We start from the raw sequence: 24,319 nt of genomic DNA on the forward strand, positions 1-24,319 counted from the left end.
AGCAGTAAAGGAAAGCAATGCCCTGCAGGAGAACCGAATGAACAATATTTGCTCTGCCTTGACAACGGGGTGGGATCAGAGTTCTGTTTGTCATCTATCCAAAGTGCTGGGGGCGTCTGTGGAAAATAAGACTGGCGTGTTGAGACGGGCCCCCTCATGCCTACCCAGACCCAGTCCCTGAATCTCCCAGCTTCCAACGCCTCCAGTAACCATTCAGTTACTGAGCTCACTGGGGGGGGGTTTTGCCAGCTCTGAGAGGTTTTTCATATCATAGGGAAGGTTCATGGTGCTAAATTTCCTCTCAATTTTGTCTTCTCTGTTTTCTCTATTTTGCAGCTCCTCAGAGGTAACGGACACACACTGGCCAAAAATATAAGGAGCCCAAATATCATGTCAGGAACAGGACTGTGTACCACTGTAAAATCTCCTTGTAGTTTAATCTTTTGCTGCACTAAGCTTTACAATAATTTACCATTTCTAGAAAGGCCAAGGTCTACACAAAATCACACTCCCCCAGTCCAAAGATGTACTGGTAGGCTAATTAGCTACAGGGGAAAGTGGCCCTGGTGTGAGAGTGTGTCTATAGTCTGTCTTTTTTTAAAAACCATAACAAGTTCGTAGCTCTGTGTAAAACAATGCAACACTCTTAACATACAGTAGCTGTGTTGCATCAAAAGGGTTCTGCAATTAGGAAGTTCCTGGAATAGATGTGCAGTCAGAAATGAGCACAGTAAGTTAAATCGTTTTTGCTCACTTTGCTTTTGACTGTTTCACAATCCCTCTTAACAGTCTGAAGCCATAACCACAGAGGACATGGACATCGTTTACGCTCAAATCAATTTTTCCAGCAAGGTGGCAACAAAACAGAAAACTGAAAAGAAACCTGGTAAGACCGTTTAAATTCCTTCCTAGTGAACTAGTAGTACTACTATGCTTTCCTACACTATACTACAGCCAAAAAGAATTCAGGCAACTCAATCTCACTATACACTCATTCTAAACTAAAAGTACTACTATACTAGTCAGTACTACAGGGGAAGAGATCATTAATTGTTCTTGAAATATTCTGCAGACTGGGTCACAATACCTTACGTCTAAACTAGAAGTACTACTATACTACTCCATACCACAGGGAAAAAGAATTCAGGCTTATTGAGTCGTTCTGCATTTATGATCACTGGACTTCTACATTTTATTATAGGCAAAAAACAACTTCAGTTTTAATAAAAAATTAAAATAAGACACATCCTCACTCAAGACACACCAGTCCCCCAGAGGCACATCCTCACTCAAGACACGCCAGTCCCCCCACAGTGAATAGATTGTCTTTCATAAAGAGACTTTTTACTACTTAGTAATCTCTGTGAGCCTTAATTTTTTTCAGTCAGGGAAATCTGAATAAATGAGCCTAGCAATAAATAACTTAAAATACGTTTTCCTCTGTTCTGTTGCCATACTCGCGACAAATGATATTGAAAAAGAGTGAAGTCTCGGACGTGCCCATAATACAGCCACAGTATTTAAATACAGATGTATTTGTGGCCTCTTTTTGCATCTTAATCTGGGCATTAGCTGTGCTCTGTCATTGTTAGAGGTAACCAGTTCTTTTTCAGGAAATGTCCGGTTCATGCCCGGAGTCCAGATGCTATTTTCAGGAATGCTATACAAAGAGAATGATGTGTCAGAACTAGGGTCTCTTAGTTCTACAGTTCTGGCAGTTTGTTGGGTTGGAAGTCCTGTTGGGTTTGGATTGGTGAAGGGCACACTTGCTCACGGACACTTTCTGCAGGATAGAATGCAGGAAATATGCTGTCAGAGTTCAGGAAAATTACATTTGGTTGCAGGTTTTAATTCCTCCTTTGACTAATCTTAGTTCTACAGTTTGACTAACCCTTTGACTTCCTCTCTCCTGGATTATTACTTTACTTACAGATCAGATTTCTGCATTCGGCTTTGGTTTCCTCTTTCTGAGGCTGGGGATTGCCCTTACGACACTTAAATCCGTTCTGAGAGAAAAGAAAAGAAAAAGAAACTCTTTGTATCCTGGCCAAAGAGGGGCAGTGATCTGAGCAGTGGGTACTTCATGCTGACCAATCAGTCAAACCCGCTGAGCCAGCAGAGATTTAGAGTCAAGTGCCCATTGCCTCTCATCCTCATTCACAACAGAAGGAGCAAACAAGAAAGGCTACAAATGAGAGAAAGCTGCTCAGCCCATCTTGCGTGTTTGGTCTTTTAGTAGTTAAGAATCCCCAGGATTGAGCCTTTCTCTGTGCCTTAAGAGTCTGAATGCTTGAATCCAATCTCCACTCAATCTGCTTTGCTCTAGACTGCCTAGACTTCATTCCTTTGCCAATCCATTTAGGAAGCATTCTTGTTGCTCCTCTTCAACAGTCTCTTGTTCATGTGTTTCAGGGGATGATGTGACGTACGCCGATGTGCACATTGCCAGAACACAGACAGAAGGCCTACCAAGTAAAACGATTCATGGAGGTTTTGCTCCTGGTATAACACAACTGTGATTTTATTTCCCCAAAAAACTAGAACAAGTCTCTAAATTAATCAACTCGGTCACCCTGCACTGTTTAAATGTTTAAATCAGTATATAACCATCTCTGAGATCCAGATCATCTAGTTGGAAAGCAATCTGGATATGATTGTGACACTGCTGGCTCCAGTCTGATCTGAGTAGACAGGAACACATTTAACCCATCCGGTCCGTCTGGTAGATAGCAGTAAATCGACCCAAGGATCGCTTTCATCCGTGTCTTGAAACTAAGGTATCGCCTCAACAACATAGCAGGGCAGCTTGTTCCATAGTTTGTGTCAAGAAGTGTCTCCTGTTCTCAGTTTATTCCAAGATCAACATTTTTTTTCATTTCCTGACATAAAATAGATATAGAATATATCACAATAATGATGCTAACAATGGAATGGATTTAAATTGTGCAATATTACCAAAATGGAATGATAATTTCAATAGTTTTCCTGGTAGGTTTTTCCATCATCTTCTTTAAAGGACTAGTAGTTGATGGGTAGATTTGGGTCTTGTATTTCAGAGCTTGAACAGACTTACTCAGATATTGGCACTGTCGGGCAGGATATCCCAAAAATAGGCACAGGACGTTCATGGGGTAAGATACTAAGATCTCATTTCCTGCTTTTCACTCACTTCTCTTTTTTTTTCTTCACTTTGTCATGTTTTCTTTCTTGCTATTGTAATGATCCTGAGTACATTCATTCAAAACATAACTCCAAATGGTTAAATGTCTCTTATTCAGAGATCATTCAACTGGAAAACAAGTTGGGTCCTGCAGACCTGAAGTTGTTGCCTAGTTCTGACTGGGTCATTAGCTGGCTATGACCAGGATTCTCCAGAGGTGGCTCATAGCTAGTGGCACAAGGTGTCTCTGATAGTAAGAGCTGCGTTAAGCTCTCAGTCTGATCCATTTTGCTCTCCTGTTTTCACTGTCTTTATATAAAGTGGGAGAGGACATGAAGTGCTTAGGCCGGCTCTTAAACTATTACTTTTTAAAGAACTGCTGAAGCTACTGACACACTGACGAGTGTGCAATCCTGTGTTCATTGCAGACAGCTCGCCCACATGTGCGGAGAGCCGAAGACGAACTGGCAGGCTTTGTCTGATCTCGCTCCTGGCAGTCCTGTGCTGCCTGGCTGTAGCTCTGCCGATAACTCTGCTTACCTCTCGTAAGTGCTGAACAATCTGATCACAGTGAGGGAAAAATCGTATCGGAATTTGGGCTGAGCCACAGAGCAACGGGTAGGGGGGTAACTCCAGGGGGAAAAGTAAAAAGAATAAAGCTTCCCGATATTTCGGCTTAGGAGCTACACACACTCTTCTGGCTGCACTGGGGCTTGAGAAGAGGGGGTTGTGGGTTCAAATCCCAGCTGGAACGGTGCTCCTAATTTGTCAGCACAAGGTTAGCTTCTGCTTGCTTCTTAGGAGAAAAAAGGGTGACGGAGCTAAAAGTTGCCCCCATCTGTACACTCCAATGTGTTCCTTTTTTATTTTGGAGATTCGGTTTTAATTTTGACATTAACAAGGAACATCAGATCAATAACAAGATAAGCCAGAAACAAAGCAATAAGTTTAACCGGGATGCTGTGTGTCTTGTTTCTGTACATGGGAGGAAATAATTAACAATAATTAGGGCAGTACAGAGTGGCAGCAAGCAGGAGGGCACAGGGCAGGATACCCGTCCATCACAGATCGTGCACACTCACAAACAATTCAGACAGTGGTTAACCCCACCGGCATGTCCTTGGGAGGAAGCCTGAGCCCTGCCATATGACCACAGTGGGAATAGGCCAACCCCACACAGAACGCACCCGAGCCCCAAATTGAACCCGGTGCCCAAGAGCTGTAAGACAGCAAACGTTCTGCCCATCAAACACTAATATACCCCAAAAAGTGGAAGGTTAAAGACCGCACCTACCAACACAACCACAACTATCGGAAAACCACACCATTAAAGCACACATAAGAGAATCGTGTTTGTTTCTAACATTGAGGAAGTCATTTGTGGGCTACAAGGGGTTTACTGAACACCAGACTAAACACCCCTCAGAGGATGTCTTCCTTGATGGGCTCATTCTGACTCAGTCACCCAGATTGACTCAGTGTCATGCGGTCGGTTACTAAATGTCAGCCGCCACGGTGCTGGGTCCAATCAGACAGTTTACCACTGCATGCTGCAGCTACCCCTTCTCCCCCGACGTCATCCCGGAACAGGACAGGAGATGGGGGTTCAGATGCAGTGTGATGGCCAGGGGTCATGTCTGGACCGGAGCTGCGAAATATAGGACCAAAGCAAACCTTAAACCTTTCAGGACCTTGTTGTGCTTCTGATGTAAAAGTGGGGTTCAGGAAAGCGGAAACCTCTTGGCCTTGGATGTCCTGAGGCTCAGTTTCTCCCAGCACGCTGTCTGAAGGCTTGTAAAAACCCAGTACAACACAGTCCTGACGTGTGGCTTTCCGTACTCGGAACATGTTCCTTTAACTGCTATCTCTCCCTCGCTATTTTTGTTGTCTGTGGATTCCTGCTGCCTGCAGGCTGGTCCCCTCCTGACTTCAGTGCTGCACGGTCCTGCTGTCCAGTGGACTCCTGCTCTGTCCAGTGCTTTGACCCTAACAAGGAACTTAAAAAAGGTTACAAACAAGAGGAGGCCATTCAGCCCATCCAGTAGTTAGTTAATTGATCCCAGGATCTCATCCAGACATTTACTGAAAGAGGCCAGCGTACTGGCTTTAACAACATGCCTGGACAGCTTGTTCCACACTTCCGCAACCCTTTGTGTAAAGACATGCCTTCTGTGCTCTGTTGTACGTATTTTTCCCTCGTCCTGTGGTTAACACTTCACCATTGACTCTGGGGTGCCAGTTGGCAGTGTGTGCTTGGATGAGGTCACCTCATAGTCTTCTGTGTGTACGTGCCGGTTCCTTCAGTCTTTCCAGTGCAGGGCCTTCCTCTCACTCAAGGAATCCACAGTGCAGCACTTTAGTTCTACTTAGAAAAGAAACGCTGACAGCCTCTCTATACAAACCCACAGACGCACACAAAGCACCACACGGAGGTCTTACAGCTTTTAGCCTAAAATAAGGTATTTCCAAGACCTGAGAGCGAGGAGGCTCTCCTTAGTCTCATCAAGTCCGCGGCTGGAGAAGTTGCCCTTTTCTCTCGAAGGTTGATTAAACACTAGCTGACGTGGCTCACCTTTGTCCAGTCTCTCAATCTGCAGGAGAGTCGAACTACTCCTGTGAGGAGCCCTGGAGGCTGTTCAAGGACAAGTGCTACTTCCTGTCTGAAGACAAAATGAACTGGAACAGGAGTCGTGACAACTGCACTTCAATGCACAGCCACCTTGTCGTTATAGACAGCCAAGAGGAGCAGGTACTGCAAGAGGCTTTATTGCCTTTCCTGCAAACCAGAAAACTCAAAATGAAGAAATTAGTGCTGCAGTGGTTAGTTTTGTTGCCTCACAGTGCTGGGCTCAATTCCTCGCGATCTCCATATCATCCTTGTATTTACAGAGGTTTTCTCCTAAAGGGCCAATAGATCAGCTATGTTTTAAAAATACACTGATAACTACAAGTATGGAAATGATTCTTAAGGACCTATCCATCTATCCATTTTCTCACCCCTCTGTCCAGTACAGAGTCACGCGGGGAGCCGGAGCCTATCCCTGCAAGCAACCGGCACAAGACAGGGTACACCCTGGACAGGACGCCAGTCCATCACAGGGCACACACAGGCACAGACACACACTCACACAAGGACCACGTTTCCCAGAAGCCAATTAATCCACCGGCATGAGAGAGGAAACTGGAGCACCAGGAGTAAACACATCCCAGGTCTGGAATTGAAACCATGGCACCAGAGCTGTGAGGTAGCAATGCCAACCTCTGCACCACCAGGCCACCCCTCCTTTACAGTGAAAAATGGACTAATGGTTTTCACATGCGGATGTCCTGTTTCTGCTTTCAGAACTTCACGAGTGGGGTGCTGCCCCCAAACGACAGGGCCTGGATCGGCCTGACAGATCAGGAAGAGAAGGGACGCTGGCGCTGGGTGAACAACAAAGCTTTGCAAGAGAATCAAAAGTAAGAGCTGCTACTGCCTGCGGCAGGGAATGTGAAGGAGGTTAAAAAAAAACAGTAGGCTAATCGTCCCAAGCAGTCTGTTTGGAGGTGTGTGGCTAATTGATTCCAGAATCTCCTCCAGATGGCTGAAGGAAGCCAAGGCTTGCTGGGTAGTGAGTCACACTCCCTCCAACCACCCTTTGTGTAAAGATCCTCGTGTTGTGATTAAAGGCTCTTATCCGGTCACATCTTAAAAGAGGCCAAGGTATCAACAGTTACTGTACTTGACATATTAGCACCCCAGAACTAGGAAACAGCTATAGTATAAGTCCTTATTCATTAAGGGCACGTAAGGGCAGGACAAGGGGAATAATACTGAAAAATGTATAAATATCAGTGGTAAATAATCTGCTTGTTTCCATTTTTAGGTACTGGCAACCTAACCAGCCTGATAACTTCAAGGGCAAAGATTCCTTAGAGGCGGAGCACTGTGTAGTGATGTACAAAGGAACAAATTTGCAGAATTGGAATGATGCCTACTGCTCTGCCAATAGGACGAGACTGTGTGAGAGACCTGCAGTGGATCTGAATGCCTAGCTGAGCTGAAGGAGTTCAGTGTCTGTCCGGCACAGCAGGAATAGAGACCTGGGGCTCTTTTCTACTTATAAGAATCAGACATGTACTGTAGCATCGTCAACTTAACATCCCAGTTCCTCCTGGAAATGCATTCAGATGTACATGTGACCTTTCATGCGGTTACTAATGGCCAATAAAAACAAAAAAAAACCGAAAAAGAACATTTTTTCATGTTTACCTTTAAATTGTCACAAGTCCCTGCGAGTGGAGGCCCATGTTTGTTATTGGTGGTCATTTAACTGGTGATAAGAGGTTCTTCTTCCATGGACAAACTGTTCTCCGCTTTCCATTCGTTTTGAGCGTACCACAATACTGGCCAGACTGAGGAACCGTGCTTTAAACCGAACTTTAAAAATAATAATCCCATCAGAAGATCAGGGCAAGCAAGGTGGATCGCCCCTGAGTGTGAGCTGAAAGTCTCATTTAATTGTGAAGGGAAGGGAGAGATGGGTAAGGAGTGATGGGACTTTTCTGCTATGAAAGAAAATGGAACTAAGAGAAAATACAATCCCATTCTTCAATCTGCACACTGGGTGATGTAATTATGGTCTTCAGTAGGTCTTATAGAACATATCATCTAGACGGTACCACCGTTATTGAAAAGAGCGTAGGAGAACAGTCACTCACACGCAAATTTATTGCATCGTTTCAGCTGTTTCAAAACACAAAGCTGAAATCTCCGACACCCCAAAACCACTCCGGCCTGAGGTGGGCCCAGAACAGAAGTTTCCCTTGTACTTCCACAGTGGGACCGCCGCAATATCTCTACTGCAAGTGGTGAAGACTCCACTGAAACCTGCTTCAACACCTACACATTGCTACAGTGCTGTGCTTTACAAATGAATCCATGGACTGTAGTAGCAAAAAAAACACCAGTGGTCTCAGTTTTATTTCTTAGTATTTCTGACTCGAATGTACACTGTGATGGTTCTTGTCCCTACTGCATGGTAACATTCTAGCTATATCCTTAGCCTTCATGCTCACTGGCCATAATATTAGGAACCCCACGTCTGTAATGCAGGGCAGTGTGTGTGGCTGAGGCTGAGGAGCAGGAGCCTGACGTCAGTCTCACCTTCCCTGGCCTGGACCCAGGTCTCCGTCCTGCCAGGGTGGAAGGCGCAGAGTGACCACACACCTTTACGAGTCAGGAGTGAGGGGGACAGTGTGGGAGCAGTGGGGTGGGACTGGACGGCACTGAACCCTGCAGAACACAGATCACATCAGGGTCAAGCTGCTCCTGCTGCTTGCCATAGGTCAAACAAAGTTCCTAAAATTCTGGCCAGTGAGAGTACTGACATTAGGGACACTGAGTCCCTACAGCCAGGATCACAGCCAAGGTCCAGGATGAGCTCTTATGTCAAGGGGGCACAACTATGGTTCTAGAGGGCTGCAGTCTGTTGGGATTGTCTAATTAAACCAATAATTAGCTGTTATGCCAAGAAGAATGAAAACCTGGGGAGACTGCACCTTGCCAGGGCCAGAGCTGCGCTCCCCTGTACCCCAGTCCCAGGATCACAACCAGGGCGCCAGCTCACTGGGCCCTTCGGCTGCCCGTCTCTGTGGCACTGCGAGTCTGTCCGTCATGGCTAAGGATCCAGCAGTACAGAGCCTGCGCATGTCCTGGGGTCTACGCCTGGTGGATCCCAGGGTGCCCAGCGGCAGTGCGCGTCAGTGTCACACCTGCAGGTCCAGCAGCAGCTCGCAGGTGCGGCCCAGGTCGCCCAGCTTGACCCGCGCGTAGTCGGCCCGGTTCAGAGCCATCTGGCAGTCCTTTCTGGCGGAGTAAGTGGAGCCCTCGTGAGGCTGCCCTGTGGCCACCTGGAAGGTAGGGGAGGGAGAGTCAGTGTGTTTTGAGCAGGGCTCATCCTAAGAGTATCCAGGCATCTGGTTATCTGGCCATCTCCTTCCTTATTAAACTCTCATTTTGCAACTCTAGAGAGAGAAAGAACAAGCAGGAACTATCACAAACACCAGTGTGAAGAAAACCTACTGCCAGGCAAACCTCCCAGTACCGCTGTTCTAATGGATTTTGTGTGAGAGTTATGAATCCTTCCAAAACTAAGGAGAACCTGAAACTGCTGTCTGAACATTTTACTCAAGTTTCTGACTGGCAAATGGCTAGAATGGTCCCAGTTTCCTGACCTATTGAACAGATCTTGCTGTGTTTGGAATCACATCTTCAACTAAGGGTATTTGGAAGAAAACCTGGATCTGTGACGTGTTGTTCAGAACATTAGTGCAGTTTTAAGGTCACTCTTTCTGTGCGAACATTTCACTTGGGCCTTAATCTCAGTACATCTGTCGCTTTTGGACTCTCACTGTCTCTCTCTGCAGTCAGTGAGGTCTTCCTCTGCATCTCTCGATGCCCCCCACAGTTGTCTCACCTGCGTGAGGTAGCGTATCTGTGAGCTCAGTTCACTCTCCACCCTGTTGACAGAGGAGGTGAACTGGGTGAGCTGTCTCTCCAGGTAACTGGCGTTGTGCTTCTCCTTCGACAGCTCCAGCACGATGCTCCCTGCAGGAGACACAAGGGAGAAATCAGTTTAACACGGAGCAGGTTGGGCACAGAGTGAACAGGCCCTGGATTCGTGAGGACTCCTCAGTCACAGCTCCTCTTGCTGATTTTATTCCCTTACAAAACTGAAGAGAAGAAACAAGCTTCTATTTAGTAAAGATATTGCACCTACCTGTACATGCAGTAGTACTTTTGACTACAGAACACATAGCACTGACCAAGATTAAAAAATGCAGAGGTTACAGGACACTCTGAAAAATCTGGCAGTTTCAGTCGAGTGAAGGGTCTTGCTCATGAACTGTTCTACAACTGTGCCTGCAACCCAAGTTATTTCCCACTGCTCCATCACTGCATCCTGCTGGTGATGCTCTAGTTACTTCAACAATGCACACTTCTCACAATGATGTCAGCCCCACCACTGTGATGTCACAGGAGTGATGATGATGACGTCACACCAACCTGCACTCTGCAAGATGACAGCGATCTCCTTCTCAACGTCCTCCAGGGCTCGCAGTCTGTCATTTGCCATCGTGCTCCTATCCGGCACCGCACTGAGGCTGAGAGAGAGAAGGGACGAGGGGGTCAGTATGAATATGTCTGGATTACCTCCAGTCCTGTTCACTTTACTGGGAACAGTTCAACACCAGTTCCCACATCCGAACAGCCTGCACATTGCTGAAATGAAGAGTACTCACAAAAATTAACAAACGTGTACGGCTTAAATGCTGTTTTACTTATTTTGCTTTTATTTTGATATGAATTTCCTAACAAATTTCCTGTTAGCTCTCACTTCGAACAAAGCGTTGACGTAAGAAACTCTACTGGCCGTCTAGAGTATTTAAGTCGCTTTCTAAAGACTAAATGCACCTCCTCGTTATAAATTCGTCTTTTCTAAACGTTTTTCGTTGACATTTATTAACTTCTAATTTATGTACAGCGATTTATCAAGCATGAAACTTATCGGATACCTCCAGTACCCGAAGCTACTCTAACTCTATACAGATAGACAGTTACCAACCACAAAATAATAATACTGCTATCCGGCTAACCACAACACACTTCGATCTGCGACTATCCCGGGCTTAAAATGCTCAATTTCAACACAAACCTACAATTAATCTCCCCGCCAGTTTCAGCAGAACTCTCCTCTTCCGTATACGGGCAGTATACGGGTCACCTGACACGGCAAGAACCAAGGGACAAACCTCCTCCACACTGAGTACGGCCTGGAAAGGCGAAGCTTAAAAATACAGGAACAGAACGCCGAATCGCAGCCAGTCAGCGGAGCAAGTTTGAGTTTGGTCATATTTTACAATTGTCTTTCCTTTTACGCATTTATTGAACCGGTTGTTGTTTTTAAAGATAACTTTAAATGCCCACGGTACTCTTTAACTAAGATGACCCTGTCAGCTGACCACAGCCCATCGTGACCGCGGTCGACCCCGAGCAGTAGGGCTCCCCACCGAGTCGAGGGGATTGAACGCCGGGAAGATGGAGAGGTGGAAGACTCACGTCCGCTCGGAGCTTCTGAAGCGAGATTCTCTCCAGAGGGACCCGTACGAGCGCTGGTTCAGTTCGTGTAAGCTGATATTCCCGACCGAGAGTGTCCTGTTTGACAACAGACAGTACCTGGCTTGTTCAAAGCTGGCCAGAGTTTCCTTAGAAATCTGTCAGATACAGATAGCGATCAGTACACGGAGGGTTGTACCTGCGCAGGTTGTTTCGACCTGTGAGTGGGGTTTCGTGCCACAAAATTTCCAGTGTATGTGCTGTAATCAATGCGCTTAACGGAGGGTGTTCTGGCACGGCGAAGTTCCCATTAATACATTTGGTGTCATTTTTGTATATATACATGGGGCGGTGGCTGGAAGGTTGCCGGTTCGTATCACGCGGCCGGCAGAGGAATCCTACTCCATTGGGCCCCTGAGCGAGGCCCTTAACCCCAACTGCTCCAGGGGTGCCGTATAAATGGCTGACCCTGCGCTCTAACCCCAAGCTTCTCTCCCTGTCTGTGTATCTCATGGAGAGCAAGCTGGGGTATGTGAAAAGACAAATTCCTAATACAAGAAATTATATATGGCCAATAAAGTGATCTTATCTTATCTATGCCCAGAAATATCAAGTCTTTGGGATTGGCATCCCGTTTCCTCTATTCCCTTTGATTTTCAACTTCCATTTTACAATTCGAAAAAGTGAATTGTCTTTGGATTGTGAAATGGAAGGTGAAAATCTACGATAGTGACAGGCGAGAGTGGCTGATTTGAGAGGATTCCCAGCTATGCTCCCCTTTAAACTTGAGAAATAAGAAAACAAACTTGAGCGCAGCGCACACTGTTAGTGTTAAATACGAGCCTGCGCTCCTAAAATGACCTCAAACAATATGCACACATTACAGTTTTGCAGGTGCGAGCTAAGCGCTAATGCACCTGGCGCAGAACAGTTTCGGCCCTTTACTCTCTTTAAGATTCCACTGGTGTCCTGTTCGGGATCCAGTTAATTATTTTATTACACTCGGGTAGTGACTGTGTGCGAGGCGGGTTGCAATTTCCACATTAGTCGCTAAAACTAAGTATTTAAAAGCGGTCCACTCCTCAGCGAATTCGGTTTACTGTGTGGTGTACGTTTACTCCTGGAAACGTTTTTGGTGTTGTTAGGCCCTTGAAATAGTGCTGGAAGGGACAATATTTCTGAGCTTTTACTAATTTCCTGATGCCTACTGCTGAGAATCCTGATCAATTAACCTCAATTTTATAGAGTGCCCATCTCGGGAAAACGCCCTGTACACAGTGCTGCATATTGAAAACAATGCAGTTACAGATGAGATTAAGAGTAAAACAAAAAACAAATGGCAGCAGTAACAATAGCTATGTTGTAATAATATTATTACTGTTGTTCGAATCTCCTAGGGGTAATTTTGTTTTGCAGCAATACTACATGACCATCACTAACAGAGAGGTCAGGACAAACGAGATTTCCTGTGAACACTACAGGGAAAAAGCATAATTATTTAAAAGCAAAATCATAGAGGGGATAAACTCTTATCGTTACTCCGGGGGACACAGAGGTGACTCCCAGATGAGATATGTGTACACTACCAGAGGAGGGGTGTGTCACAAGCTCCATACTGCTGTAAGCCTGCCTTACAACCCTCTGTTTGCAGAGGGCGTTGAGGCAGATGTGACGTATCCCACTGATAATGGTGACTGGTTACATGCAGTACTGATGTCATTCAGCAATGAGTACCCTGATCGAAGTTGCAACAGCTGTGCCTCACCTGGGATCTGAACCCGTAACCCTCCTGGTGTGAGTCCAGGGATGGGCAGGGAGCACCCCAGCTGAGGAGGAGAGCAGCTTCAGCACCCCCTGGCTGTCTGAGCTCGGGGCGTTGGGAGACCTGCTGGACCTGCTGGCTGACTCTGCTGGAAAGGAATGGCACACGGCGGTGCCCGAGGATCATGGGAAACGTCTGCAGGGCACGAGTGACGGGCAGCTCTTGTGCCCGCAGATTCCCGTCTGCTGGAGAGACTGGACCTGCGGGAGGCCTTGTGGGAGGAAGCCAAGCAATTCAGGTACAGAGCCATCCAACAGGGGTCGTTTGGTCTGGGGAGACCAAAGGGATGTTAATAATTATAATAATAATAATAATGATAATGATAATAATAATGATGATATTTGGTATTTGGCTGATGCTTTTATCCCGAACAACCACCGTGCTCATGTGTACTCCTGAGCTGGGTTGTTTTCCCAGAGCAGTTTGGGTGAGTGAGTACTTTGGACACAGCAGCTGTGTATCTGGGATTTGAACCCTTGACCCTTTAGGTATGAATCTGGAGCCCTCCTTAATAAAATGTGCCACACTGTGAAAGAATATACAACACCGAGTGGCGAAAATGAACAGGACTCAAAATAAGCAGGTCCGAAAATCCATAATACTACAAGTGGAAGAAATACAGCATACAATACGAATATTACAATGGTAGGCTCTAAAATCCCCCTCTCATAAATGAAGCCGTGTTTCGGGGCATCCCAAGTGTGGCTCCAGTACTGCTGTGCCGCGGTCCAGAAGGAACTGGGCGGCGCCCGCAGTTTCTGATGAGCACTTCTCTCCCGCAGGCCAGACGCCAGTGGGTGGGTGCAGTCTCTGGAGGATCCGGTCCGCGTGCAGCTGGAGCTGAGAGAGAGCCGGCTCGCTCGCCAGCAGGTGAGGGGTCACGCCTGTCCTCTGATGTCCACTGATCACAAACGCGACTATTTAGCTGGGCCGTGACCCGAGGGGTGGGTGGGTAGATACTGGGAAGAAGGAGCTAAAGAGCTCCCTTTTCTCCTTTTGTAGAAGAAGGCTTACTTTGATCACAACACCCAATTCTTTCGCAGCCAAATAATCACGTTTTATGCAGGCTGACCTGCTGGGCGACCCCTACGTTTTTTGCATGAAGTTTCCTCTGCTCCGTTTCAGAGGGAGCTCTCCCCCTGCTGGCCGCTGACGGGTTAGACACCTGTGCTTTTCTGAGTGTGGAGCAGTAGAGGAATCCTACCATAGGAATAGACCCTTTGTGACAGAAAAATGTTAACTTGTGCACGGTTCAGATTTTCACATGTATACAGCGTCAACAATGCCAGTAGCCCATTGCAGGTAGATTCTGCCAGGCCAGTAAATTTTGGCAATTTCCAAGAATCTATTCCTGACTATGGTAATTAAACCAAACACCACTCAATTCAATTCAATTCAATTCAAGGTGCTTTATTAGCATGACCAATGGGTACAATCAGTGTTGCCAAAGCAAATGAAAGTAATGATATTTACATCAAACAAAACATAAATTGAAGTAAAACTCTTTAGAGGAAGTACTGTTTTTTTGTTCTTTGGTAGCAATTAACTGGACTGTGTTAAGAAGTGCCTCTCAATATATTTGTATCAGTCTGGTAATAAAATCCATTTGTTTTATTGGTAGCGTGTTTAGAATTGGATGATTGGCAGATTCAATAGGCATTGGAGCCTGGAGCCTGTCCTGCATGTTGCTCATGTTGTTCCTGGCGTTTTGATTCCCTCAGCAATCTGAGACAATGTCAGAGCTCACTGCCCGCCTGGGTCTGATGGAGGCGGAGTTGCAGTACTGTCACTCACAGTGAGTAGCACCTGGGGGGCGGGGCTCACCCACAGTGGGGAGCACGTGGGGGGCGGGGCTCACCCACAGTGGGGAGCACGTGGGGGGCGGGGCTCACCCACAGTGGGGAGCACGTGGGGGGCGGGGCTCACCCACAGTGAAGAGCACGTGGGGGGCGGGGTTCACCCACAGTGAGGAGCACATGGGGGGGGCCCAGCCCCACATCCGCCCAAACGCTCCACACACACATGCACTCTCATGTCCTGTTGCAAGCACTGCACCATGCCATCGCATGTACACAGCCTGGCTGACCTCTGACCCTCTCCCAGAGTGAGCCGTTACCGCACGGAGGCTGTCTCCCTGTCCCGCCTGGCCACCACGCTGCAGGCCAGCCTGCTGGAGTGCGAGCTACAGCTGGAGCAGCAGGCGGAGGAGCTGGCGGGCCTGCGGCAGAGCCGGGCGGAGCTGGAGGCGGGGCTGGGCCAGGCGGAGAGGGAGAGGGAGGAGCTGCTGCAGCGCTGGCTGGAGGAGAAGCGGGAGCAGGCAGAGAGGGTGAACCTGCACAATGATGCCCAGGAGAGGTAAGAGAGAGAGGGGGACTGTGGGAAACAGTGACGTGAGGACACAGGAAAGTGCGATGGCGTGAGTGAAAGAGGGAGGCCAGAGAGACTTTGTCTGACAGTCCCTCCTCTCTTTAACAGGTGGCTCCGCCTAACAAACAGGCTGAAGAAGCTTCTCCGACACCGGACACCCCGCCTGTAAGCCCCGTCCTTTCTCTCTGTACCCCACAGTCCGCATCTGACCACACCCCTTAATACACCCTCCTGCTAAACCACACCCGTTAATACACCCACCTGCTAAACCACATCTTTTAACCCACACTCCTTAACACACCCTCCTTTGTACTTAATGGCTGTGGTGACATTTTGTTTCTTAATAATTTACATTATTAGTTCACAGTTCTCTGCCACAGATAATGTGAATGCTACTAGAATTACAGAGCGCTACACATTTTCATTTTCACATTTTTTTTCCTTTTCTGATTACTTAGTTACAATTTTTAAAACAACACAATACATTTCACCAGGTCTATTATCCTACCTCATACACATACAGTGTGCCTCTGGACTCCATTAATGGCCTCGCATGAGACATACAAAAGATAGTGAGATCATCGCCCCTGCTATATATCATCCTTGACCACAACCAGCCATTGTCATGCCAACATTCATTCTTCTAACATGCCTTAATCCCTCCTGCAGAATCTCAGACCCCCTGCATCCCGCAGAGCTTTTACACAGCCTCTTTTGTTGAAAGAGAAACTGAAACACCAGTGCTAATCAAAGGCAGTGCTGTGTTGTCATGAGTGTATGAGGAGAGGAGGCCTGGGGCGGAGGGCTGACATGCCACCACGGGCTCATCTTGAAGAGGGAACCTCAGGGCTCGCTGACCCGTAAAGGACTGAGAGCTGTGACGTTGTTCAGATGTGCATTCCAAGCCCAGGCAGTATAATAATAACAATAATTGCTTACACTTATATAGAGCTTTCCTGGACACTCCACTCAAAGCGCTTTACAGGTAATGCAGACTCCCTTCCACCACCACCAGCCCCAACCTGGAAGATGCGACAACAGCCATAGTTCTCCAGTACACTCCCCAAACATCAGCTATCAGTGGGGAGGAGAGCAGAGTAATGAAGCCAGTTCATAGACGGGGATTATTAGGAGGCCATGATTGGTAAAGGCCAGGGGGAAATTTGGACAGGACACCGGAGTAACGCCCCTACTCTTTTCGAGAAACGACCTTGGATTTTTAATGACCACAGAGAGTCAGGACCTCGGTTTTACATCTCATCCCGTCACTATACTGGGGCATTAGGACCCACACAGACTGCAGGGTGAGCACCCCCTGCTGGCCCCACTAGCACCTCTTCCAGCAGCAACCTTAGCTTTCCCAGGAGGTCTCCCATCCAGGTACTGACCAGGCTCACACCTGCTGACCTTCACTGGGTTATAAGTTATGAGTTGCAGGATGATATGGCTGCCCAGTCTGCCTATGGTGTGACAGACGGTCCCAGTGTCTGTGTTTACATCCATAGCCTGGCTAGTAATATTGGATCACCCAGACGAAGAACGCACATCACAGCGCCATCACTGCCATCGCGGATTTGCACTGCACTGCACTTGCAGCTCCGCCTGATACTCCCGTTGTCTCTCCGGCCTCACCCACACCCGAATGTTCTTTATGGGCTCGCTTGTGTAACCACTTCCTTTTCGCGGGCCTGCGCCTCTCTGCTCTCTCCTCCACCCCTGCCTTCCGTCTCTCTGCCCCCCCCCCAGGTCCCTGCTGGCAGCCAGCTGTACGAGGGACATGGAGCTCCGGGTTCGAGCCCTTGGCGGGACAGAAGGGGAGACTGAGGGAGGAGACCCTGTTGCTCCGTAGACCTGAGCGAGGCCCCGGAACCTCACCTAGGAAGTGACCCCTGAACTTTGACCCCTGGTGGAATAAGGACGCTTGCTCCTCCGTCTATCACACAGGATGTGTCCCTCCTGTTTCTAAACATAGTGGAGGCGCTGCAGCTCTTCCTGTGAAGACTCTACACTGCGATCGACTGCAGTTGTCTGTATTATTGTAATTAAAGGGGTAGTAACTCGTTTCCTATACCAGAACTCTATCTATGAGCAGGTGACCTCCAGCTGTTGCAGATCTGGTTTGTAAGAGAAACTTGTGTTTTTTTGTGAATACATGAACAGAAGTATTAATTCCCCCAATGACCTTGAAAGTATAGTGTTGATTTTTTTGTTTTTCTGCTGGAATCGTCTTAGGGTTTTGGGTTTTATGGGGTACAGCGTAAGCCACTGTTTCAGGAAGCAAAGATCCCCATTCACCAGCCCTGACCCCAGCCCCTGAACTACAAAGTCTCAGGTGAGAGTTGGACCCACCCTGTGCTGAGCCACAGTGTGATCCAGGATGTGCTGTGCAGATGCCTCAGCTTCATAATGTGGGTTCTGTCATGGACATGTGGGGGGAGAGCCACTCGCTGTCTGGGGGTTTACAGCAGTGGGAGACTCCTTACACTTTAGCTAGCAAAGAATGAACCTCGCCTGCCCAATCTCGTATATTGTCTGAATGTCACGTCCGCTTATCACTACCGACGCCTCTGGGATTCCAGTGCTCAAATTGTTGCTGGGACTGCACTCCACAACCCCCCTCCATCAGCCTTCCCCCTCTTTTTGAACCCGACTCCTCCTCCGCCATGCCCACAGTGCTAATCAAGGGGGAAGACTGAATGGGCTTCTAAACGCGGGTCGGGCTGGGCGGGGAGCTGTGGTCTTGCACTGGGGGGGACCGGTGCTGGCGTTGCTCAAGCCGGCAGATGGCTCCGAACCCTGATGCTGTCTCTGCCTCGCACTTTCAAGAAAGGAGTGTCTGTAAGAAATATGATATGACTTCGCTCCTACTGCAGACATGGCCAGTGGTGCATGTTGAAGAGCTGTGCTGTAGATGAAAACTGTAGACTAGCGAACATAATGTTAGCTACATTTCAGATCAAAGGCCCTTCGTTTACAGTTCATATTCCCCCTCCATTGTAATGGATGTTGTTCTGTCTGGTTTCCCTTTGGTCCTCTTTGTGTTCACATGAATAAAGAGCTCCTGTGATAATGATAAGGCTGTGTTTTTCTTAAGGATGACTTGCTACCTTAATAACATATGCCTGAGTAAGCATGTGTGGTAGGACAGGATCAGTGTGTGTGAACGTACGGTGGTAGGACAGGGTCAGTGTATGTGGAGAGTGTGTATGTGTAGCAATTTTAATATTTCCATTTAGTATTGATACAAAAAAATACCTTCAAATCTTGTGACACCAGTCCTTCTCCCAGACGGTGAGCGCGGGGAACAGTGACCCTCCACGTCCTGAACACACTTCTGCTCTGAAGCCGCCAGCCCCTGAGAACCAGCACACCGAGCGGCCTGCCAACAGCGCCCAGCATGATCACAGACCCCTGGGCAGACAGGCTCCTGTGTGCCCGCAGCCTGGCACGAAGCAGTGGCACCGCTGGGTCAAGAACAGCGCCACGAGATCCCAGCCCCTGAGGATATCGGAACGCGCCACCGCACAGGAAATCCACGCAGAAACATTCGGCATTTTTAACATTTTATTTTTCTTTTAAAACATTGTCTAAAATGCAGTACAAAATAAAGAAGCGACAAATTTTCAACTTTTTTTTAGTTTTTCTTAATTTTCTTGACTAAAATAACATATTGCTTATACAGTATCTTGGTTGTTTTACCTTGTTTTAATATTTATGAATTAATTAAATTACCAGGTAGTAGTTTAGTTTTTTTTAATTTAGTAGTTATAGGAGTAGCTTTGAAATTGTCTTATTTTTAAACAAAGAACTCTGGTGCGATACTTGATCGTCTAGAGACAGTTGTTTTGTTTTTCTAAAACTGAAGACTTCAGCAAGAGTGGGGAGCTTCTGGACTGGGCTGGTTTGGATCTATACAGACAGCAGGGTCGTGGTTCTGGAAAACGCTACCTGAACCAAAAAGGCCCCGGGACCGGTTTAGTGGTCTGAGTTTCCGAAGCCAGCGCCCTCTCCCACAATACAGAGGAGAAACTACGCTAAAAATCTCAGCTCGAAATGATCCAGGACTGTTCACACGAGGAGCGCAGGGCTGGCCCAGCATGCAAGAAGAGCGTGTAGCAGATCTGTGAAGCTCCTTTCCTGGGGACCCTACACTGCTCGCTGCTGAGCAGAGGCTCAAAGCTGAGCTCATGCGCCGCCTGGTACACCCCTCCAGACCTGAGCGGTCCGAAAGCTCCCCACCCCTCCCTCGCTGTGCTCACACTCAGTCTGTGAGAAAACCACAGGGCAGATCGGCTTAGCTCACAGCCTGTTAATTACAGAAAGAAAATGGCAACAATTGTCTTCTTTGATTATAGCAGGGTGATTTTTTATTGTTATTTTTACACTTACAAAGTTGCACAAGTATGCAGTTTCTGCTGGATGCTGGCGTACTGGGTTTGGTCACACAGAGGCTCCATGTTAACGATGGCCTGACTACAATGTGGTGAGGTCGCGGTTCCAAACGGGCACAGGTTGGCGCTACTGCCTAAAAGCCTAGGCGATCGGCAGCCCTGAACCCGGAAAGCAACAGGGTCTTCTAGGTCACTCCAGCTGAGCCTCCACGTGAGCCAACTGGATCAGTAGTTCAGGTGATCAGTGCAAGTGGACCCACATTCATTCACTAACTCTATTTAAAGCACTCTGTAATGAACCCAGCAGGGCCAGGGCTTAACTACTGTGTTTACTTTCAGAACCTCTCACTGCGGTCTTCAGCAGCAGAACCCATCATCTGTGTGTGTGTGGGGGTGTAAGTCACTGAAAACACCTGACTTACAGCCCCTCCCTTCCTTTGCCCTCCAGCGTCAAGTCAAATCCTAAGCTCAGGGGGTGAAAACGTGAGGTCTTGTGCTGAATCCAGCTCGGATGCCAACACACAGGCTGCTCAGGAGAAGGCCCCCTTGGCCTGACCTCAGACAGTTGCCTGTTTTTCATTGGCCAGACCACACCCTGCTTGGAGCTGCTCCTCTGTCACTTTCTCCCCCCTGCCAATCTGTGCCACACTGCTGACACCCTCTGCCAGTCTGTGCTACACTCGCTGACACAGCACCACACAGCTGCCTCCTCCTGTCAGTCTGCGCCACAATCACTGACACAGCTGCCTCCTCCTGCCAGTCTGTACTACAATCACTGACACAGCACCACACAGCTGTCTCCCCTGTCAGTCTGTGCCACAATCACTGACACAGCTGCCTCCCCTGTCAGTCTGTACTACAATCACTGACACAGCACCACACAGCTGTCTCCCCTGTCAGTCTGCCCCACAATCACTGACACAGCTGCCTCCCCTGTCAGTCTGTACTACAATCACTGACACAGCACCACACAGCTGTCTCCCCTGTCAGTCTGCCCCACAATCACTGACACAGCTGCCTCCTCCTGGCAGTCTGGCCCACAATCACTGACACAGCTGCCTCCTCCTGCCAGTCTGGCCCACAATCACTGACACAGCTGCCTCCTCCTGCCAGTCTGGCCCACAATCACTGACACAGCTGCCTCCCCTGCCAGTCTGGCCCACAATCACTGACACAGCTGCCTCCCCTGCCAGTCTGGCCCACAATCACTGACACAGCTGCCTCCTCCTGCCAGTCTGGCCCACAATCACTGACACAGCACCACACTTCTGCCTCCCCTGCCAGTCTGCGCCACACCTCTGCCACCCCCTCCACTGTGATGCATGTTAAACGCACAAACATCAAAACCTCTACATACGCCAGTATTTCACAAAAACTGAACCACGAGACGGGCTACAAAATGGACAGGACGGCCTTCGCTGCTCCCTCCTTCGTGCTGGAATTGAGAGTTTTGCACAAGCATGACGAAAGGCTTCCGAAATAGAAACAACAGTAACGCTGTCCTCCTCAAGCAGACGGTGCCACACCTGCCTTCTGCTGAAAAACATAGACTGTTGCTCGGGCATGCGGGGGCGAGCTGGCAGCCCGTGGACACAGGCAACGCCACTGCGACTCAGAAGTCACCATGGAACGTCACAAAAAACAGCAAGACGTGATCGCTGTACAGAAACTCGGTATGGTGCAGAACCTGTACCCGTAGATGGCTGTAGGAAGCTAAGGTTGGAGGCCTTAGAAGGTTGCAGACCGGGTAGGGTCAGGACCAGGATTGAGCAATGACGAAGAAAACAAATTCGGCTACTGTTGGAAATAATGCTAGTGGACCTGAAGGTGGCACTGCTGTTTCCAAAACCGATGCCCCAGCATGGGGACAGGAAACACTGTGCCACAGCAGGAGAAGACGCTATCCTGAGTAAGGGGTGCTGTCCCAGTTGTCTGGCTTGCTCACTGCACCACAACTCTTCCCTGCTTGAACCAGCATGGTAATCTCTCACCGGGACACACTCCCACCCACGCCAGAGCTGCCGCCCACCTCACAAGTGTGAATGGGTCCCCACTCACTCCGAACTCCACCTGGGGAAAGGGCATGGCTCAAACGCAAGACACCAAAACCAATACACCATGCAGGGCGGGGTGAAGGATCTCTCTCGGCCATCTTTCTGAATGGAACACCCCTCCCTCCCAGCTCCTCCCCCACTCCCTGCCCCATCCGGGGCAACGCGCCCCTCCTTTCAGAGGACACACTGTTGCTTCTGGGGAGCAGAAGGCGCTGCTGGACCTCAGCCTAGCCTGCAATCTCCTGCGAAGTTTCCATCAAGCCCCAGAACCCAGATGTTTCACAAAAATAAACTTGAGAGGAACGGAGCAAAGTGCAGTAAGGGCAAAACTTAAAAAAGCCGGGGCTTTGAGGCAAAACCGACGGCAGTTTTGCCACAGCTCGGCCTGCTCTGTCTCCGGTATTTGCTTGGAGTGAGCTGGAGGTCGCCTCTCCAAGAGAATTCGACAAAAGCAGAATTTTAAAATTTTCCAATCCCCTTGAGGATTCAAAATCCTCAAAGGGACTGAAAAAGTCAACTCTGTGGATTTCCTCAATTAGCAACTACCAAACGAGCTGGACGACTCTTCAGGGGTTCACCCTCGGCCCACACCGCCAATTACAACGCATGATTGCTACGCTGTGACTCATGACCGGGGCGAGCAGGCTGGAGTTTTAAAGACAAGGAATAATCAGCAACCGTTTCGAAAACTCACGAGCAGAGGAGCAGCACGGTACAGCTTCCCATCAGGCCTCAGCGTGGCCCGTTGGGTTGGGCAAGTCCAGGAACATTAACTAATTGTCCGGATAAAAACACAATAAGGGTAACAAGTGAGAGGAGCCATCTAGTTTGTTTGATCCCAGATGTTTCTTGAAAGAAACCAGGGTATCAGCTTCAATACTATGGCAGGACTGCTTGTTCCACACTCCCACCACCCTTTGTGTACAGAAGTGCGTCCTTTTCTTGGTTCTAATTGCACCTCCACACAGTTTTCACATATGTGCCCTGAAATAAGCGTGCTTGTGTGTTTCAGCGCTGGGCAGGTTTCACCTGCAGTGCGCTGAATTTCTCCACAAGGCCCATCCATGGAAGCGATGACTCTCCTTCACCCCTCCAGCTAGAAACCCATCCCAGTGAGGGCGAGTCCCATCACCGGAGCCCCTTTCGATTCTGGGGGCAGAAGTCGTTTCCTCTCGCACAAGAAAAACAGCCTTTAACAGCAGCCTTGTTTTAGCACAGCTGGCTCCCCTAAGTATTCTGACTCGGCAAATTCCTAAAATAAAACATAATAAAAATAAAATAAAAATATATATTAACTCTGACATTCACCCGTGTGTAATAGCAAAATGCTCGTCCTCTGTTGTTCCTGTTCTGTTTCTTCGTCTCTCTGATGAGTCATCATTAGTCTAGAATATAAACATTCTAAAAAGTTACACCTGACACATGAATGTACAAAAAGACGGATGAAACCATGTTTTCGGTCTTTGTGTTGCTGATGTTTTATCTTTCTTTACCCCCCTCCCAACCCACCCCCTCATACCCATGCCTTCTTGCTGCCCCCCCACACCCCTCCCCCTCCACCCCCCTCTCGCTGCAGTAGAGCCCGACACAGAAAGTGCAGGATCTCTGGCACAACTGTAGAGACCTGCTGCTGTGTTGAAGAGAGCCTGGTGACCAGAGAGAGGGAGAGGAGGAGAACGGAGAGGAGGGGCCTGTGCTGTGACCACTCCTCTCACCCTCCCTCCCGAAAAAAACACGCCCCCGATTCCCATTGGCCAGTGACTTGTTGGCTATGCCCCCCAGGGGGAGGGGCCTCAGCAGAAGTGGTCGTCCTCGTCTTTGTCATCTTTCATGCCTTTGAGCCTTAGGCGGGCGAAGTCCTCGAACACAAAGTCGTCATCCTGAGAGAAGCTGCTGCGGGGAGAGAGAGGGTGGGAGGTTTTAGGGCAGAACCACTGGCCGCCATATGGGCTGCAGAAAAAAGACTACAGGACAGACAGGGAGACGGAGATGCAGCAAGACAGGAAGACATACTTGCAGCAGAAGAAACGGTGGGAAAGAGTGGCAGGAGGACAGACAGAGGCGGCGGATCACAACACAAGGGCAACTGGAAGGTAGAGGGGAGAGCAGACAGACAGGACAGCGGATCACACCGCGAGGAGCAGACAGACAGGACAGCGGATCACACGGCGGGGAGCAGACAGACAGGACAGCGGATCACACGGCGGGGAGCAGACAGACAGGACAGCAGGGAACAGACAGGCAGGACAGCAGATCACATGGCGGGGAGCAGACAGACAGGACAGCGGATCACACGGCGGGGAGCAGACAGACAGGACAGCGGATCACACGGCGGGGAGCAGACAGACAGGACAGCAGGGAACAGACAGGCAGGACAGCAGATCACATGGCGGGGAGCAGACAGACAGGACAGCGGATCACACGGCG

At 48.7% G+C, this 24,319-nt stretch overlaps 4 protein-coding genes across 21 annotated transcripts in view; 2 read left to right on the forward strand and 2 right to left on the reverse strand.

Annotated features, from left to right (window-relative positions):
* The first annotated feature begins 602 nt into the window (after positions 1-602).
* LOC148672683 (C-type lectin domain family 4 member E-like) lies at positions 603-7,395 on the forward strand. 5 transcript variants are annotated; one of them, XM_088628544.1, is made up of 7 exons: positions 603-886; positions 2,413-2,472; positions 3,057-3,131; positions 3,589-3,705; positions 5,743-5,909; positions 6,504-6,619; positions 7,027-7,395. In XM_088628544.1, exons 1-7 carry the CDS (start codon positions 814-816, stop codon positions 7,193-7,195), a joined length of 777 nt encoding a protein of 258 aa, XP_088484670.1. In that variant the 5' UTR covers positions 603-813; the 3' UTR covers positions 7,196-7,395. The 5 variants fall into 5 exon arrangements, with proteins under 5 accessions (XP_088484670.1, XP_088484671.1, XP_088484672.1 ...); XM_088628543.1 differs by having other exon boundaries at positions 611-886; positions 2,413-2,502; positions 5,758-5,909; XM_088628542.1 differs by having other exon boundaries at positions 615-886; positions 2,413-2,502.
* Positions 7,396-8,092: 697 nt separating this feature from the next.
* On the reverse strand, positions 8,093-10,904 carry med11 (mediator complex subunit 11). The gene is made up of 5 exons (XM_088628553.1): positions 10,862-10,904; positions 10,209-10,306; positions 9,619-9,749; positions 8,915-9,052; positions 8,093-8,435 (listed from the first exon to the last, which is right to left on the reverse strand). The coding sequence occupies exons 2-5, from the start codon at positions 10,276-10,278 to the stop codon at positions 8,379-8,381; spliced, it is 396 nt and encodes a 131-aa protein (XP_088484679.1). The 5' UTR covers positions 10,279-10,306; positions 10,862-10,904; the 3' UTR covers positions 8,093-8,378.
* On the forward strand, positions 10,242-19,081 carry LOC148672685 (autophagy-related protein 16-1). 5 transcript variants are annotated; one of them, XM_088628549.1, is made up of 8 exons: positions 10,242-10,330; positions 11,147-11,328; positions 13,255-13,318; positions 13,863-13,950; positions 14,802-14,875; positions 15,184-15,435; positions 15,556-15,612; positions 17,194-18,523. In XM_088628549.1, the coding sequence occupies exons 2-8, from the start codon at positions 11,241-11,243 to the stop codon at positions 17,294-17,296; spliced, it is 726 nt and encodes a 241-aa protein (XP_088484675.1). In that variant the 5' UTR covers positions 10,242-10,330; positions 11,147-11,240; the 3' UTR covers positions 17,297-18,523. The 5 variants fall into 5 exon arrangements, 4 of the variants coding, with proteins under 4 accessions (XP_088484675.1, XP_088484673.1, XP_088484674.1 ...); XM_088628547.1 differs by lacking the exon at positions 10,242-10,330 and adding an exon at positions 10,926-11,045; XR_015935853.1 differs by lacking the exon at positions 10,242-10,330 and adding an exon at positions 18,736-19,081 and having other exon boundaries at positions 10,951-11,328; positions 17,194-17,473.
* arrb2a (arrestin, beta 2a) overlaps positions 18,998-24,319 on the reverse strand; it is a 38,006-nt gene continuing 32,684 nt past the window's right edge. Inside the window, exons 15-17 of one of the 10 annotated variants that reach the window (XR_015935849.1) lie at positions 20,755-23,785; positions 20,586-20,694; positions 18,998-20,544 (exon numbers count right to left, since the gene is read on the reverse strand). Coding sequence is in view for 2 of the 10 variants with exons in the window: in XM_088628533.1 (XP_088484659.1) it covers positions 23,686-23,785 (100 nt within the window). In the remaining 8 variants the exon portion in view is untranslated. Of the gene's footprint in view, positions 23,786-24,319 lie in introns of all 10 variants that reach the window. The other 9 variants (XR_015935852.1, XR_015935851.1, XR_015935848.1 and 6 more) reach the window with 9 other exon arrangements.

Source organism: Lepisosteus platostomus, chromosome 4 (genome assembly GCF_059453375.1).
Source record: "Lepisosteus platostomus isolate fLepPlt1 chromosome 4, fLepPlt1.hap1, whole genome shotgun sequence".
Lineage (NCBI taxonomy): Eukaryota > Metazoa > Chordata > Actinopteri > Semionotiformes > Lepisosteidae > Lepisosteus > Lepisosteus platostomus.

Coding starts and splice junctions, on each gene's coding strand:
- LOC148672683 (XM_088628542.1), top strand. CDS start 814: ATGGACATCGTTTACGCTCAAATCAATTTTTCCAGCAAGGTGGCAACA. Junction 2,503..3,056: donor TCATGGAGGTTTTGCTCCTG/GTATAACACAAC, acceptor CTTGTATTTCAG/AGCTTGAACAGACTTACTCA. Junction 3,132..3,588: donor AGGCACAGGACGTTCATGGG/GTAAGATACTAA, acceptor TGTTCATTGCAG/ACAGCTCGCCCACATGTGCG.
- med11 (XM_088628553.1), bottom strand. CDS start 10,278: ATGGCAAATGACAGACTGCGAGCCCTGGAGGACGTTGAGAAGGAGATC. Junction 9,750..10,208: donor TGTCATCTTGCAGAGTGCAG/GTTGGTGTGACG, acceptor TGTCTCCTGCAG/GGAGCATCGTGCTGGAGCTG. Junction 9,053..9,618: donor AGATACGCTACCTCACGCAG/GTGAGACAACTG, acceptor CCTACCTTCCAG/GTGGCCACAGGGCAGCCTCA.
- LOC148672685 (XM_088628549.1), top strand. CDS start 11,241: ATGGAGAGGTGGAAGACTCACGTCCGCTCGGAGCTTCTGAAGCGAGAT. Junction 13,319..13,862: donor GAGGAAGCCAAGCAATTCAG/GTACAGAGCCAT, acceptor TCTCTCCCGCAG/GCCAGACGCCAGTGGGTGGG. Junction 14,876..15,183: donor TTGCAGTACTGTCACTCACA/GTGAGTAGCACC, acceptor ACCCTCTCCCAG/AGTGAGCCGTTACCGCACGG.